At 42.4% G+C, this 18,560-nt stretch overlaps 1 protein-coding gene across 1 annotated transcript in view; it reads right to left on the bottom strand.

Annotated features, from left to right (window-relative positions):
• CELSR1 (cadherin EGF LAG seven-pass G-type receptor 1) overlaps window positions 1–18,560 on the bottom strand; it is a 174,616-nt gene that overhangs the window by 87,730 nt on the left and 68,326 nt on the right. Inside the window, exon 2 of the mRNA XM_050899730.1 lies at window positions 15,775–16,413. Within this exon, the coding sequence (XP_050755687.1) occupies window positions 15,775–16,413 (639 nt within the window). The remainder of the gene's footprint in view (window positions 1–15,774; window positions 16,414–18,560) is intronic.

Genomic DNA, 18,560 nt, shown 5'->3' with positions numbered 1-18,560 from the left:
AACTGCAGGAAAACTTGCCTAAAATGTAGGCGCAAGTCAAAAAATAAAAATGAACATTGGATTTTGCCCATAAAGGGAAATTCATTACTTCAGTGGTTCTGTGGTGCATGAGCCTACCCTCAGAACCTATTGGGAGAAGTCAGCCTTACCTCCCAGCAAATGCCACTTACCAATGAAACATTACACAAACAAACAAACAAACAAACAAAAATCTACTGGTTTTATGAGAGAAGTTAGAGAGCAGTTACCCAGAAAAAGTAACCAAGTCATTCTGAATGAAGGAGACGCTGGATCAAATACAAGTTAGAAGCCATTGGTGTGCTAGTGACCGTGATCAATTAGGGGACGAATATATTCATGTACCATTTTACGCAGATGACTCAGAAGTGCTATTTGAAGAGCAGAGGTAAAATCGGGGTCCCTTAGAAATCAATGGCCAAACCCCTACTGCCACTTCAGAGAGGCTGTGCAGATGCACTCGTTAGACTCAATACTGACACTGATGGTTGTCACTTTGTGAAGTTTCTACATTACGTTGCTACTAAACATTCAAATTTGAAAATATACTTTGGTCTTGCCTTTTACCTATTCATTTATGTTTTTAGAATTGGGACTGATCTAGGAAAATTAAAATCAGCCCCAACCCTCTTACAGGGAGAAACACCAGCTTAAGGTCCACTTTGGGGTCTCCCTCCTCCCCTTTGCTTTCTGCTCCCTTTGCTGCTTTCTGCACTATAAAGGCATATTATGAGAAACAGGCTAAAGCAAAATAATACATAAATACATACATAAACACACACAAGCACACACCACACATACACACTCACATTGTTTAGGACTAAATCCCTCTGACTCGTAATGACAGCTGTTGTTCATAATTTAAGTTGCTAACCGTTCCAGATTTAACAAGATGTAATTGCAAGAGAGTAACCTGAATTTAAAACACTAAGCAAAATAACAGCAAAAACATTCCTCTCACACAGACACTATATATATATAAAAAAAAAAATTGTATATATATAGCTTGCCAAGTAGCTCTCTGAGGTGATAGATAGAAAATGATCCTATAATAAGATACTCAGGAAATCACTGGTTTATCTCTGGATCTGGTTTAATTTTTCTGTGGGCATAAGCACTAAGCTCTGAGCTAGTGGGAAGAGAGGGTGCAGAATTACTGCTGCTCTCTTGGCTATATATATCATCCCTCTCCTTTACCATTACCCTTCTCCCGTCCCTGTGCCTTCTTCTACAAAGTTCCCCCCAGGCATTCCTGATCACTCACAAATCAGATTTCCAAAAAACATGAGACTGGGCTAAATAAAGATAATGAGATCTTTAATCATGAGATGCTCCAAAATAAAGAACTTGGGAGGCTTTTTATTTTCTTTTCTTTGCCTCTGACGCTGCGCATAGCATCTGCTGGCCCCAAGGCGTGAGAGCTCTCGGTGGTCAAATTCCAGCCCAAAACACATGACTGAAACTGGCTGCTCTGAGGGAGCCCCCATTCTCACTCCCACCCCAACAGGAAGATGCTACTCGACCCATCCAAGCTCTTCTTCCCACCAGGGTCCTTGGGGACAGCACCTGCACCCTGGCTGCTCCAGGGTCCTGCAAGCTCCTGGGAGGAGAAGGACCACAACGAAAAACTCCCCTGGCCAAACAGGCAAGGGAGAGGCCAGGACCCCATCCCACCTCCTGATCCTTCCCCACTAGCAACCAAGCTAAACTGTACTTTACAAAAGCAAGAGCAGGGAAAGCTCAGGTCTCCATCTCTCAAGCTGCTTTGGGCTGTGCCCGCTGGTGCACTGCACACACAGAGCAGCCACTGAAATGGTACCTGGCTCCTTGCCAGTCCAAAATCAGGCCCAGGATCCTACACGCAGCACCAGCCTGAGCAAAGATGTTCCTCTTCTCCTCGCCTCGTCCCTTTCCCTGGTCACAAAACAAAGCAAAACAAAAGACATCCTGCAGGGATGGGTGGATGGATGGATGGATGGATGATTTGGGATTTGGGTTTTTTTGTGTTTTTGCATTTAAATGAGAAGGAATAATTGGGGAAAAAAAAGAAATAATACTGAGGAGGATTAGTGATATTCGGGGCACATCTGTTGGAGAAATGAATTAGTCTGTGGATTCCAGAAATTATAAGCATGTTCTCAAGTTGATATATGCTCAATTTGACTGGTCACTGGACCTTGTCCTCCTATCAACTTCCACCAGCGCTGGCAGGAACAGAGCATAGACAAAAGTCATGACTGAGTCTTTAATACCTGTGCTCTCTTCCTTGTATATTTGTTGAGGATTAAAAATTCTCAGTCATTAAGCTTCCACTCTGTCTACACCAGATAGCTCACCTTTCACCTTCCAGCAACGAGGCCAGGCGTGGTGCGAGCACCAGAAGTGCTACCAACACTTATCACAAGTATTGTCATTTTTTTCCCTATAGCACCCTGATGAGCAAGGAGCCAGACACCACAGTAAAACATTCTCCATTGAAGAAAACACTCCATTTCGAAGTCCACCTTATGGTTTGGGAAAGAAAAGAGATAACTCGGGATTTTACAGCCAATGGATTAGTGCCAATACCTCCAAAAAAGCCCCAGTGGGTTGTTTTGCAGAGCTGGGATGCATGGTCAACGGCAAACTCATGCAGAGCTGTCTCTGCGTGAAGCCTGGGCACTGTTCTCCTGGCTCAGGTAGGTGGGCAGAGGTGCATGTATGGTGCCTGGCTTCTCCCCGCCGCCTGCTCCCATGGCACCGGACATAATCACTCCTAGACTTCTCAGGAAATGCTGAGGAAAAGGACTTTTTTGGATGTTTTAGATGTGGTGGAGGAGGATGAGAAAGAGAACATCCATGCCTTCAGCCTGCCACAGCTACCTAACAATAATTTTTGCTCTATGGGGTCCAATGGGTAATTTTTTAATCTTTACTCTTGGCTGATTTTACAACTATTTCTAAGCTCTGTAAATTATTGAACCATTTGTTGCAATGTACAGTGCCCTTATAAGGTGTCATCTCCCTTTGCATTTGACCTGTAAGGTAAAGCTTTAGAGATCTTTTTAGGTTCTGTCTCTCACCCAGGACTATTCACAGCACAAATCTACACAAGAGAAAAAAGAAATGCACTGAAATTTCCAGTTTATGTTGAGCTCTGTGGCAGGTTTATATGTAAGACAATTTATCACAATGCAAATTACACTGATTTGGGGTAAGATATGGTGATGAAGCAGTGCCTTTCAAAAGCCTAAGCTTTATCTCTGGATGTATTTAGCAGGGAGAAAACATTACTGTAGATGTCAAAGATAAAACTCGAATTAGATTATGCCATTGCGTCTGCAATTTGCATTATGTCTTATTTGGAATAAATCTCTTCCCAAAAATCCCATCTTAAAACCAATGAGAAAGCTGGAGGTGTAAGAACAAAACACACCTCTGCATAACATACTTACATTCATTTACAGAGGAATATCGCTCCCTCCACTTATTTTTAAGAGAAACAATCATCCTCTGCCTTTACTATGTATACATCTGATATTTCATTTTGTTTTCTCTGCTCTCTATGCCCCTTGATTCATCTGCAGGAGCATTACTTGAGGAGGGACACATGGAGGGAACCGAGGGCTGGAGCAGCCACCGTGGCTTGCAGGACACGTGCCTTTGGGACAGCCTTTGCAGTCTGGTCCGTATTTGCATCCCTGCGCACCTGCAGGCACTTCAGCATGGGAACCAGCTGCCATGCCTAGTTCTCACCTCCTTCCACCGGCAGCAGTGAGAAAGAAAAAGGGCACTCATAGACTCGGCGTGCCTCTGCTCAGGTGACAAAAAAGACTATTTCATCAGGCACAGTTGCAATTTTTACTGGGCACCGAATGCCACCACTGGCACCATCAGTTCCCCAAGGCTGTTGTTCCACAGGCCATTTTGGCCTCACACTGGGCTTTTCAAAATACATTAAACTATTTACATGAATGAGGAAAGCAAGCAAGGCGTGGTGGCTGTGCCAGGGGTGTGTGTGCAGTAACATCTTTTATCAACAGGAACCAACAGTTGGAAAACCAGATGTGCTTTCAGGCACCATCGGGCTTCTCGCTCACTTGCAGCCTGGTTTCCCTAAGGTCCTTTCCACAGAGGAGGACACCAAAGGGCTGCAACTCCCAGTTCTCAAATTGCTAGGGAAGGGGAAAGCTCTAGCAATTATTTTTGAGCAAGTCAACATCTCAAAGCTGTTGAAAAAGGGAACATACCTGCAAATAACTGACCAGAAAGAGAGGAAGAAAGAAAAGGGCAGGAATATGCAGAAAAGGAGATCAGGGTCTCCCTTTCAATGGCAAACGTTAGTGTTTTCTTTAGGAGAGTCCAGTCCTTATTCCACTAAGATCCCGTTTAATTTTCTCCATGTAGCTGTTACAGACTTGGTGTCTCAGCTCAGAACAAGAGACAAAGCACAGAAGAAACCATCTGCCCTGGTCCCCAGCAGCCCGCTGGGATTAACTGCACAAGCAGCTAACTCTGCACGCCTCCATTAGAGGAAGACTGGTGAGAGCCAGCCTGCATTTTGTGTTTTCCATAAATCAGAAGTTTTCACACGAAAATCTCACTCACATCTTCTGTGTAATCCAATGCTATGGTAAAAATGATGGCATTTAGAAATAGGCAGACCTCAAACTGAATCATGCCCCTTAATGTCCTAGGTGGTCCCAGAAGCTCTGGTGGAAAGAAGCATAATGGCCAATTAGTGAGAATAATTGAAGAGGAGCCATAAAATATTAATAAAGCAACTGAAAAACATGCTTAAAGTAAATCTACTATTGTAATTACATCTTAGGAGGCTAGGATTTCAGAGCTTCATATTTTCATTTTATATGAGAAGTATTAGGTTAAAAGAAAGTTATACTTAGAGGCACTGTATAACTGTATTGTGGATCGTGGGAGCTCAGGTTTTGCTCGATGGAATAGATAGAACTGGCAAAAACAATCTGATGCTCATCAAATTTCCGTTGTTATACATTGAAGGCAAATTTTGAAAAAATAAAAAATGCCCCTTTGCTTCAAATTAAAGGGATTAGGGTTAAAAAGATAATCCCATAATCTTATGTTTTGGTAGCCTCAAAATTTTTTCATACACGAGGTCAGGAACATAAACTGAAAACAAAAACCAACTTAATCGGGGAAGCCGACTTTTTCTTAATGACTCCTGAAAAAGGCCTTGTAATGTCACACACATGTTGCCCAGAAAATCTCAAAATCAACATATTTTTAAATCTACAGAATAGGTAGAAATTCCAAAGTTACTTTTTTAAATAATATTTTTAAACAGACTCATCAAAAATGAATCCAGCCAGCTTCCACAGCTTGTACTTAACTCTTCTTACAACAGTTTAGTAGATTAAAATTCAGCCTTTTCGTAAAATATGGTTTCACTTTAAAGTCACTTTAAGTGATTACCATCTTGTTAGAGTTAATATACTTTATTGTGTCATCTAGATTGTGTTTAATTAGTAATATTAGACACTCATCTTCATAATAATGTTTCTTACAATATGCACATCAGTGTGCTGACCCCTTGAAGCTGGGTGGCCCTATCCAATTAAAATATGTTTTTTAATTATTATATTGGAAAATGCTGTATAATAGCTCTCATATGCTTAGCTATGGAGAATTTGAGAGACAGCCTGAAGTAAAGTATCTTCATCTCGATTTTTAGAAACTGAAAATTCGGGCCGACGACTGCTCATGAAGCTGTGAATCGGGGGCACCGTACAGTGCGGGTCGCAGAACAAAACCTGCCCCAGGAGGAGCCGGGGCTGGGATGCAGGCACTGAACCATGATGCTCTAAACAAAAGAGCATTTGCAACAACAATGAAGTTGTGGTTCCCACCATGCTCTGCACAACTAACTGTATTGCAGAACTGTAATTATCTTGATGTTCAAGGCCAAGTGCCTCAGTCTGGTGCTCAACTGTTGAAACTTTCAATCATCATAACACAAAGAACAGACACACAAGAAACTACTTTATACTTTTTTCCTCCCTAACAGGACATCATCCTGACACCCTCATCTCTGCACCCAACCGTCCTTTCTGCCACTGTCCTGTTGTTTATCTACTGATGAAAATAAAGATGTCTAACTTGGGAATTATAAGTATGTATAGAAGCCCAATACGTTTTTCATAATTCAGTCTTACTGAATTGTAAGGGGGCTTCCCGGTTTTGTTTCCCAGTTCTGTATTTACAGCCAGGAGAAAAGGAGCCCTGTTACCTTGTTCCTTGGAAGTTAAATTTCTTTTTTGTTTTGGAAGATCTAAAATATTTAATTCCAGTCTTCCTGGAATTTCTTTTTTTAGCCTTAACCTCTGATCTGCTGTGAACATTGTGAGGGGCTTTCCAGAACATAAGGCATATTGGAAAAAATACTATCTCATTATGATTTTATCTTCCCCACAAATAACTTAAAGGCAAGTTGTTGAGTTTTTTCTTCTCCTTTCTCTTCTCCTTTTTCTCTGTCTGATTTGTTTTCAGTGAGCAAAAACCAACCAAGACACCCAGCCATTGGCAAAAACCCCCACTTAAAGGGTAGTCTAATATATGGGCTATTTTGACACTTAGCAAGTGTATGTTTGGGTGTATTACAATGCGTTTGTGTGGCTTAAAATTTTATCCAGCTAACCTTTCTGACATTAAACCATGAGAAAAATCCCCAAGTCTTATGTTACACAAGGCTCAACTTGGCTAAATTAATAAAAACACAATTGTAAACCATGGTCACAGAGAAGCTGGCCGTTGTTTAATAAAATGCTGTTTAAAATATTTTAATTAAAACAAACCTCAGTGTGTGTAGTTTCTCTCAGATCAATGTTCTGCAATGCATATAGATGTTCACAATTATGATAGTGTGTGGGAATTTAGCTATGTTAGTGAGGAGGGTTTTTTACATATACCTATAAAATTATAATATCAAATAGCTCCACTTTGTGTAATTACGCTCCACTTTCCACTTTTTTTTTTAGTTATACCAATGAAGATAAGCAAATGCATTACAACAAAGGTTTTCAAAAAGTCTGGGAGAATTGTGACTCCATTTAGGTGTGGTAACAGAAATCCCATCAATGTAACACCAGGCGTACAAGTCAAGAGCCTAAAAACTGCTGAAAACTGACAGAGCAAGATCACTCAAAAAGAAATATATGTACAACAGATTAAAGACAATAAAAGAGATTTCACGTATGCTAGAACAAAGCGAATCCTAAATTTAGACCTGTCCATTGTTAACCAGAATGCCAACAGGAAACCTGAGGCGCTGAATACGTGTCTCTCTCCCATTGAACACCATTAACTGATAAGCTCACACTCATAGGTCATTTTCTTGCCAAGAGGTGAGAAGGAGAGGTCAGGTGCCAGAGGCAGGCAGGTACCCACGCCAGGTTAGCAGTTTGCCTTGCTCATGTAAAGCCAGCTGCCTGACAGCAAACACGAGCTCAGCTTGGCACGGCTTCAGGGTCAAATGTGTTACTTTCATATCAGGGATTTAATGAGATTTGACTTTAACAAAAGAGACTGAAGCCAATGCTAGCCATGGCAGGCGGGTTGGACTAGATGATTTTCAAAGGTCCCTTCCAACCCAAACCATCCTATGATTATACCTGGCCATTACGGCTCGATATTAGACACCTACATTGCGGAAGAGCTGGGGCAGCACTTGTTCAACAGCTGCAACGCGGTCACGCTGCAGTGTGTCCTCGCAGGCCTCTCATGTCTGCAAGCTCCTTGACTTCATACCGTACAGCCCGCAATTAAGAACCTACCTTCTATCCATATTGTAACATAATCTAACAGACATCAATGGCATTAATAGCAAGTAGGTGTAAAAATGTAATTGTAAGCATGGAACCATCCTCAAACAGGTTATTGCCCGAGTTCTTTGGATACTGAATTTTAGCTACATGGTACTTGAAATTATCAACAATGGGAGAGAAAGTGTAAAATCATCGGTGATAAACTCTGCAGGTGACAAATGAGGGGAGTGGATAAATGAAGAGAAGAACAGGCCAGCCACACAGCTGTCTTAAGGAGAAGCAAAAGAAGATAAGCTGTAATCAGTAAGGAGGATTTCCTAGACCCTGAACTGTTTGGAAGAACTGAATTCATAAGTGTATTGGAGATGAATTACTAAAGTAGCTTCTGAAGCCAGGGCTAACTGATTACATTGGTGTGTGATCCGCTGCTTGCTTTTACAAAGCACCCATCACACCTCCACTGCCGGAGCACCCGGTAAGAACAGAAGTCTTGTCAAACCATTCTAAAACTAATTAAAAAGAGCAAACGCAACATTAAGTCTGTAGCTAGGTTTCCACATGACAACAAAGGACTTTGATCAGTGCAAGTATTTCCACGGGCAAGGAGAATAAGATGCGAGGCTCCAGAAGAGGCATCCGAACCCCCGACACTTGCAGCAGTTCAGCTGAAGCAAAGGTCATCTCACGTGCAGCATTCTGGGGCGGGGGGCAAGGGAAGGTTTGTACATGACTGGGAAGACTTTCAAACTTTAAACAGTAGCTAGTTTATGCACATCAGTATGAGGGTAATGTGATAAAACTCTTTACTTGGGTTTAGGAAAAAGCATAGCAGATTGATGTGAAGGCTGCAGGCCATTTACACCGTTTGAGAACTAAACTGTCAACAAATACACCACAGTAATCCAATTAGAAAAGGCTTTTTGCATCCTGACAAGCGAGCACAGGTTGAAGATTAGCTGAAGGACATATCCTCCAGATAAAAATCCACCTATAGAAGTGGTAGACCTCTTCAGTGAGTCCTGTGAATCCGATATAAACTCCAGATTTCCAACATTCATCTCCTGTAACTTGGTGACATGGACAGGAACATAATCAACAGAAACATGACAATATTTAAAAGTTTAATAGACTTCAGCTTTTGACTGTGTTATATAAAAATGTAACTTTACTCTGTTTTTATTGTTTCAGTTATCTTCTGGAGCAAGCAGTCACGCAGTTGTGCTATCTGAGCCATAGCCTCAGGTCCAACCCAGCATCACTTGGGTCCAGCCATAAGGCTGTGGCGTGCTGGCCCCATCCCTGCACGCGTTAACAGTGAGCCTTGCCGCAAAAACAAGCAAGGACCCGTTTTAACATGCGCAATAAATCTCTGAGTTAAACACAGTGGGAGAGTGGGCACGCAGGCTTCTGCTGAGAGTCTGTGTCAGGAAAGAAACGTCTTTCATGGAGATCTCCCCCAGGTTTGCAGCCGTGGGCAGCCCAGGAATGGCCCAGAGGAGCTGCCTCAGCTGCTCTGGACTTGCCACTGACTGCTTTTATGTGACCTGGAAGAGACGAAGATGCAGTGCCTCAGCTTCCCATCCCTTTGGTGAGAGGGACAGCACCGTCTTGCTCAAAGAGGTATCTCAGAGGCTTCCTTTGGTGTCAGTAACTTTTGCAGAGTCCACAGCGATCCTTAGATGAAAAGTGTTTTGTACAGGTACAGCTTGTAATGATCTGAAGTCATAGTTCTCTGACAATATATATAGACCCAAAAGCAAGAATTTTGCCAGGTGATAACTCTAAATCTGAATATCCCAAACTAATACTTATTTTCAGGAATTCATGACGTAAAATGGACACTGCGCTAAAAGGACAGAAAGGAAAGTAAATATCACAATTGACTGCTGTGCTCTTCAAATGCAGCATGCATTGCCCAATAGCCAATGGAAGACTTATTATCCATGGCTAATTGCAAAGAATAGGTTGTATGGGTTCCTTATATGATTAGATATTAAGTCAGCTCATGAGACGACATCTGGGGTTCATTGCTTTTTGGCATGGGTAAATGCAATGGTCATATGGCGAAACTTCAAAGCACTGAGAGTAAGATTTATGAGACACTATGTCTCACAGTACATAGCTGAGTGGCGAAGATCATAAAAAGCGAAAATGATAGGCTTTTCCAGCTTTTGCGCCAGTCATGCTCTGAAAAATGTTCGGAGGAGTTAAGCTCTGCTTCTGGACCGTCCACTGCACTGCTTACGGGCTCCTCACCAGCCGCCCAAACGCTGTGAGCCCCTGGGGGCTTGGAAGGGGCCACAGGCTGGGGGGAAACAGAGGTACCCATCTGTATGCAACTGCTGCCAACCCCAGGGACACAGCTTGCCGCGTCTACACCAACGGAGATGTCTGCTTATTCAATAAAGGCAGAAGAGGGCTTTCCTCACAAAAATTTCATGCTGATGAGACAGAGAAAGTTGAAGACTGATGGAAAAGACTGTGCCGGGACATCTGTGCAGAGAACAAAACTAAGGAGTACTAATCTTTAGGAAGGATCTTATAAGCAAACCATCATTTCTCTCTCCATCAGATGTGAAAAAGTTATCTCAGCTGCAGAGAGTGACAGGCCTACAGCAATCAAAGGGAAATTGTGTTGCAGTTATGAAGACCTAGTTTCACTACAAACATCAAAACAACAGCATGGCATAGCATTGCTGAAAAAGAAGAAAAATTTCTAGACCTCCAATGTTATACAGACCTTCACTGGGGTACAACCACCCTACATAAGCTTTCTCACGGTATTGCCATACAGAAACTGCAAGGAAAGGCAGCCAGATATTCTCCTCTGAGGCACTGAGAAACAACAAAAGTTATTAAAAGGCTGACAGCGCTCTTCCTTGACTTTTGCTGCATCCAAAATCAGCAGAGAAACTTCATAAAAAACTGTTAGGACTTTTTGCAAATGGGAAAACATACAGCCTTTAAAATCTGAAAATAGTGCAAATCACCCAGCACTCTAATAACTGTAGTTACATTTAAACTCTTGAAACTGCATATACTATTTTTTACAGTATTAGACCTGGCCTAGGCTGTTTTCATCTCTTTATTATATAAATGCACCTGGAATCCAGTAGCATAACTTTGAAGACCTGGACTAAGGGACACTGTTAAGGCAGCAACGATACAAAACATTCTAGTACCTTCATTGCATTGCCTTAACATTTGAATGAGGTATCAGAGAGACGACCCACGAAGCTGTCCCATACCGTGGACAATATCCCCACATTTATGGGAGTGTTTGGAATGACAGAATTTCTTATGTGCTGTTTTGTATTAAAGACAAACTTGGTCACAGCTGTTTGAAAGTGCTTGCAAAGCCCCACAACCCTGTGAGGATAATCTTTGTTCAGCCTTGCTGTCACAAAACCATGGCCTTTCATAAGCTAAACAAGGACTTAAAGATGCAGTAAGGAACCTGAAGGAATCAAATTAAGATTCACTGTACAGGGTTTGGCTGTTACACACCTGTGATCCCACTGCTCCAGCGGAGCTGCAGAAGTGTAACCAAGAGTGGAATTTCAGACCCTCTCGCACAAGATAAAACACTCATTACAGCTACCCTGACTGCCAGATTTCTCTACTTTAAAGCTGAAATTCTCCCAAATAAATCCCTCTGGCCTGAAAAATGAGAATCTGGTATCAGACCGAGCTGGGAAATCACTGTCTGAAGAATGGTTGTAAGTAAAGATAACACAGAAGCAAATCTTCACATTTGCTTTTACTGCTATATGTTTGCAAGAGCCAAACACTGAGAACTTACTAAACAATATGAATAGGGACTTCTGGCACAACGCTATGAAAACAGCTATAATTACCTTCTCATGACACAAAGTCAGAATTCACAGCGGCCACGTTAGATGTCATGATTCCTCATGTCAATATGGTATCACAAAAATAGATTAGGAGGAAAAAAGTATAACACGTAAAAGATCTTTAATTGCTGTATTTGATTACTAGAAGATTTACAACCGCTTAAGATTTCTCCCCTCTCTGAAGTGAAATCCAAGGAGAGATGCAGAGGATATCAGAAATTCTCTGACGATCTTTTTCCCTAGCAATTGCTCCTTGCTAGGTGTTACCTAGCAAAGGAGGCAGAGAGAATGCCATATGCTAAGGAGAACTGTGGAAACATGAAATCTCTTCCTTATTTCAGGGGTTGTGTTTGGGTTTTTTTTCCCCATTGGAGTGCCTTCGTTCTGTGCCAATTAAATTTTACTTTTTGGGAGCACGACCGTAGAGGAGAACGGTCGCGGCGGCTGCTGAGCAGAAGGACTGTGGGCATTGAACTGCGGCGAGAGCTGCGGGAGGACCCAGCGACGGCAGGAGGCACCCACTCATGGCAGGGCAAGAATCGTGGGAATTCACACCCAAAAAGGTGGTGACTTAGGGCCGCAGCGGTATGCTCTACAGGAGGCACCAGGATGGGGCTGGAAGTACAGCTCATGCGGGAACCGCTGTGGCAACCATGTCTCCAAAACCGGTGTGGATGACGTGATGCATTTCTCTTCAGGGGTTTGCCCCTGGGCAGTACAGACAATTCCACCTCTGTCCAAGCCTTCACCTGTAGTTCATCTCAGCTGCTTCTGCAGCGCTCAAAGACACAGGAAATAAAGCTGGAAAAATTTAACAGGCTTTCCACAGTGTTCAAGTTCATTAAATTTGTTTGCTTAACTTAAATTACATCCTTTAACCCTTTAGCCATGCACACAGCTCCCTGCCATCAATGGCACAATAGTTGGTGCGTACATTGTTCACTTCTCTACACTAATTTGTATATAAAGAAAAGAAGTTAAAGGCATTGCTATTCTGAAAAAACACGATTAAAAATATATGTCCTTCTTCACTCACCTCCTTACATCACAGGAAGTGAAGCTAATTCCAAGTTACCCCAAACTAGCCAGTAATCAGGTTTCAGAAATATCTTGTAGAAGCTCAGTTTACCTTTGTGCCCGTAACAGAAGACTCCTGAAGACAGAGAAACTTTCATCATGTATAAATGACTAAAAATTACATCAAAACAAATGGAGGGCTTCAAAGCAGGGTGGAAAAACGGGAGGAAATTCCATCCAATTAAGATAGGACATAATTATCTTCTACAGGAAATAAACGCTGTATTTTTAACAGGTGACCAGTCGGATAGATTCAGTACAGGGCTATGATTGTGTAGTGATTTCTCATCGAGTTGCTGCGTATCTCCCCAGAGAGATGACAGATCTTAGTATTTTCTTGTAATTATCTTTCTATGTAGGCTTTTAATTGGGAAATGGAAACATGAGAGCTCCCAGAGCAGGCTGCATTTCTTTGACTTTTACCATTCATATCTCATCTTTTACAATTAATTCAAAGATTCATAAGTACCTCATACTGGTATGTTACTACACTGAGTTAATACCATGGTAACATTTCAGTAATACCAGAATGTCCCAACTTTCAGCCTTAGCAATTCTCTGCTCATTCTGATTTACGATCGCTGCATTCCGTGAGCTGCTGCTGTCGAAACCAACCCATGCTGTTTAAATATTAAATAGATATAAAAACTGGATCGCTGTAAACAATAAATATTTATATACAAGCGGAAAACACAGTATTATGATTAATAGATATAAACTGAACTTGCAAATGGATATGAACGTATTTAAAGAAAGGACAAAAATCATAGGTAAAATAACAGTTCTTAAAGGAGATCAGGACAAGATTTAATAATGCATCTTCATAAAATATTTCTGGTAATAGATTACTTGTTGATAATGTTTTCCACCTCGTTCTGTAAAGGGGATGAAAATCAACCAACTAATGACCACCATATGTAGGTAAGTGTGTCAGGTTTGATGGAAAAAACATTGTCATGCAACATGGAGCCTATAGGCACTCATGTAATGTAAACCAACCACAGAGTAGATACTAAATTTCTACTGCATTCATTCAGCAATAAAACAAGAAATATTCAATAATATTTGTATCAATTTACAGGATAAGGGATTCCAGAGCCCTCTTGATCATGGTTGGGTGTGTTTTCCCCTGGCCAACTTGACCGTGATCACGCCCAAACTGTCTTCCAAAGAATAAAGTGTTCCACTGCAGTCCAGTTAACTCTGAAACCTAAAGATGGCAAAACTATAAACAGTGCTCACTTGTAACTTCTGATCACTTTAATATCCTGGCAGCAGGACAGTTGATTTTTAACTCAACAACTATGCATTGAAAATACAGTTACAGATCAAATCTTTCTTTGTGTATGCATAATATGGTGCCTCTCCTCTAAATATGTACTGTGTCTGTTCTGACTACAGTGTTAATTATTAAATATGTTCATCAATTATTAATATAAGATTATTCTCTTTCATTTTTAAAGTATATTTAGCCTTTTTTTCTGAAGATTTCTAGCAAGAGACCCTCAAAATGTGATGTAGGAATGCATGTCATTCCAAAACCTAAGACATGGATGAATTAACTCTATTTATATGCATATCTTTGTTTAATGCAACTTGCTACTTCTAATCATTCCTATTTACAGTATAATAGTACATAAACATGCTAAATAAAATCAACTGGTCATAAAATCTATTTTGTGATGCCCAGTGCTGCACGTATTTTGCATTAGCTGTGTAATGGATAATGGACTTTATAATGTATTTCACTGTGGAAGTCATTCATGAGAAGCCTGGCAGGAAAATCATTCCTCAACAAAGACCAAATATCCCAACCATCTCACAGCTCTATTCAGGGTGTCACCAGTCAGGCAAAAAGTTTGCCTGCATCTCCTTAGGAAGGTCCCGCTGCCCTAGGCCCTGCTCTGATCTCGGGGAGCATCTCCCGTCCCCCTTGCTGGGGAAAGCCCAATTCACTTGCTGCTGCCATGTCCCTGGTCACTGACTCCTGGCTCCTTACACCACCACATTTTTAATTACAGCCCTGAGCCAAAAGCCACCGAAAGTGAAGGAAAACCCTTCCGCCTAGAGGGCTGGATCCAGCCCAGTAGGCATACACATCATCTAGATTTTTTTTTACATGGAGACTTAAATAATTTATGTTTTCAATTTTTTATAACTTCAGCAGTGAGAGGCAGCGTTGGGAACAGCCCCCTCTGCTTCACCCCTCGTTTGCAGGGGTCACAGCAGACATTGCTGAGCCGTCAGTGTAAATTACAGCCAGCACGTCAGTGCAGAATGCTTAAATGCGTGTGCAATTTCAAATACATAAATAACCCCACTGACTTTATTGAAGCACCAGAAAACATTCAGCTAATATTCTTTCATAACTTCTCAGGAGTATTTGAGAAGCAGCACTTTGATCTTTATTAGCTGTCAAGTCCATGATGAGGCAAAGTATGTTCCTCAGCAGGCTGCTGGAGACAGGCCTGGAAGCAGCTACGTCCTTCTGGAGTTTATCTGGACATTTACAAACTGGAGCTGACTTGCAGTATTTCCCACAAATGTGTACTATTGCAGTTTCTTGGGACCATGAACCATCCTCGTGCTCTGTGCTTGTTGACGACCAAGGGTTGACGACCTCCTGCCGAGGCTGCGCACCCCCACTATACCCTGGTGCGAGGGGACTGCTAAGGGGCCAGGAAAGCATTAACATGCAAAAGCATGAACCAGGCGATGTGTCCCACCTTTTTCCTTCCAGACAGAAAAAATACGTTTGCATAAAGCATTCTGAGCAGAAATTCACACAATGCAAATCGTTTCCGCAGCTGTTGAGCCCCCTGCATGACCTGGAGCAAGGCACGGTTCCTACCACCATGCATGCACAGAGATACGGGACTTACCCTAAGTGACATGTGACACTCACAAGCCTTCTCCTGACCAAAAGGCAGTGCCAGGAGTTTTTCTCCCTGTGACTAAGAATGTCAGCAATTTCAGCTTGACACAGAGCTGGCCTGGCTGATGGTCTAGCATATAAATCATGGGTCAAAGATAAGATAAACACATACCAGTGTAGTCCTCGTAGCATTCACAAGTGTAGCCCCCTTCTCGGCTCCGACACAGCCCGTTGCTCCCGCAAGGGTTGGAGTAGCAGAGATCAATCTCCGTCTCACAGTAGTCGCCCGTGAAGCCCGGCGGGCATCGGCACCGCAGCCCATTGATGGGGTGGATGGGGCGGAACAGGACGGTGTTGGAGCTGATGAACGGGGCCGAGCTGTCGAACTTCAGGACGGAGACGCACTTCATGTAGTTCTCACAGGGCTCGCGCAAGCAGATGTTGTCGTCGAAAGGCAGCACCCTCTGTGTGGAAATCATGGTCAGCAGGGTCCTGTTGAGGTAGATCTGCTCCTGCAGGTCCTCAGAGGGGAAGAACTTGTTTCGAATGCCACCAGGGAGCAAAGCCGAGAAGGTCACATTCAGGATATTGGAGCTGACGTCCGTGTCATTTTGGATGTTGAAAACGAAGATGCCATCCTTGGCAGTGGAGAGCACTGTTGCCACCCCCTCCACAAACAGGGACAGGAGGGGAGAAAGGAACCTCTCTTGGGACATGTTCTCCAGCCGCACCGTGATGCTGTTGGTGAGCATGTCATCCGTGATGATGGTGACACGCAGGGTGCAGACCGCCGTGACACTGTGGACACCATCTGAAGGGAAGACAGAAAGATAACAGTGACATCAGAGAGCGGGCTTCAACCTATGGACAAGGAGGCTCCTGCAGTCTCCTGGAAATAAAACGGACCTGCGAGGCATTTCAGGGCACCGGGATGGGAGAGGGAAATGTATCCACCTTCTGCAGTGATTACCAATGCCTTTAGTCAGGAAAACAAAATAAAATGTCTTAAGGATTGCAACTCAAAGGACCAGAGACATCTCGAAGAGCCCAGAACACCTGGAGAACATCCCAGGCAAACAACTGGCAAGGGCTAGTGAGCAAACAGACAGCCTGAGAGCCCCAGGATGGCCAAGGGGAAGCCAAGGGGAAGGGGCCTCTCATGATAGCAACTGAATGGATCTTCATACAAGTCACTGCTAGTCTACAACCGGTGCTGGGAAGCTGTCGCTTTTCACAGAACAGCACCAAAATTATCGTCTCCAGGCATGGTCTCAGGCTTAAGGAGCCAGAATTATGCACAGACAGAGAACTGTGACCAGAGCTTTAGATAAAAGCCACCTAAGGAAACAAGTCTTCACATTTGAACACCTGAACTTCTTCATTCCTCACACCTAACTTCTTCAGAATACTTTATGAAAATTAGAAAAAAAAAAATCAAATAAAATATGCCTATGGTGAAAAGCAGACATTTAAAAACTCTTTCATTTTATCCTTCCTTTAAAGCATTTCTGATATTGCTGTGGATGTTCTGCAATAAAACTCGCAGATATATAAATATAGCACTAATACCTGACACCTGGACTGGGAGATGCCACTGTAAAATCTCAGTACACCCTGAGGCTTACAGTAGTGCTGTGAATGTACAAACTCTAGAGCATTCTATCATTATGAAACATAATTATGACACAGTAAGTGCTATAACTAATCCAAATTCAATGCGAGCATGGAATGGGAAGTTGCGTCATCACTGAAACCAAACCAATTAGTTTAATTCTGTCTCCTTGCTAACATTAAGGACTCATTAAAACACAGATCGCATTACAGAAAATGTGGTTAGTGTTACAGCAGCATCTAGAAATCCCAGGAGAGATCAAGACTGGCTTCTGATAGGAAATTTCCTTCTCGAAGATCTCATGGTGTATATAAACAACCAGAAATGGGGTTGAGTTCATCTCATGAGAGAGACGAACTGGTTTGAGCAGCCAATATCAGGCCCACAGTGGGGTTAAGAACCGAATCCAGTTCCCCTAGGTCCCAGCTCAGTGCCATAATCTTGGCCCAAAGTGTGGAAATGGATTTTGAATCATATCAATGCAAAATTGCAGCAGAAACTGCATTTGAATCAATCCAAACTCGGTGTGAGATCAAAATTCTAATAGCATGGATTGCTAATGGTCATTTTCCTAAGGTTTATTATCTCAAAGTGTAAGCTTATGACCCATTATGGTCTTTTATAAAAGGTCTTTCCAGAACAGAAAAATCAGAACGGCTCCTTTCCTATTCACTGTCACTGCTACACCTCAAGTGCTGTTTTGTTTTAAAAAGAAATGTATTGTTGGAAGATTTTTCCTCCAATAATATAGTAGCAATGTAGTAAAGTACGGCAGCACAATTAACCAAATGGCTTTTGACTCCCTCCTCCTGATCAGGTTGTCTGCAAAAGTTCAGCTGTTGACTTTTTTCCACACTGAAGCAGCTTTTAGGCAAATAGAAAAATCTTTTCTCCTGTGTGTTACTTTACTACTGCCCAGCTAAAACCAAACAGTCAGAAGAAGTCATTATTTGGGGTGATTTGTTTGATGTGCCCCTCACAGAAGCTCATGCGCCAGCTTTCACTTTCTCCCAAGATTGCAGAAATCTTTATCTCCCCTTCCTCAGACTCATTCTAGAAACGTGTAGTTTCAGCCTCCATCAAGACCCAAAGCAAGCTTTAAAAATGATCAGTAGCCAAAATCCTCATTGCAACGTCCTCCTCCTGCATGGTCTGTGGATTTCTGGCCAACGGACAATACAGGATGCACCGTATTTTCATAAATGACATCCTCAGACTAGTTTACTCACTTCTGTCAACTGCATGGCTCATTCCCCTGAAAGGCCAGAAGCAGAACAAACTATTCACTTTTTTTTCCCTAAGCAAATGACATTTGCCTGCCTGTCCCATAGGATGCCTGAACTATT

This window comes from Gymnogyps californianus, chromosome 1 (assembly GCF_018139145.2).
Source record: "Gymnogyps californianus isolate 813 chromosome 1, ASM1813914v2, whole genome shotgun sequence".
Lineage (NCBI taxonomy): Eukaryota > Metazoa > Chordata > Aves > Accipitriformes > Cathartidae > Gymnogyps > Gymnogyps californianus.
This window is presented reverse-complemented; position numbering and strand designations above follow the sequence as displayed.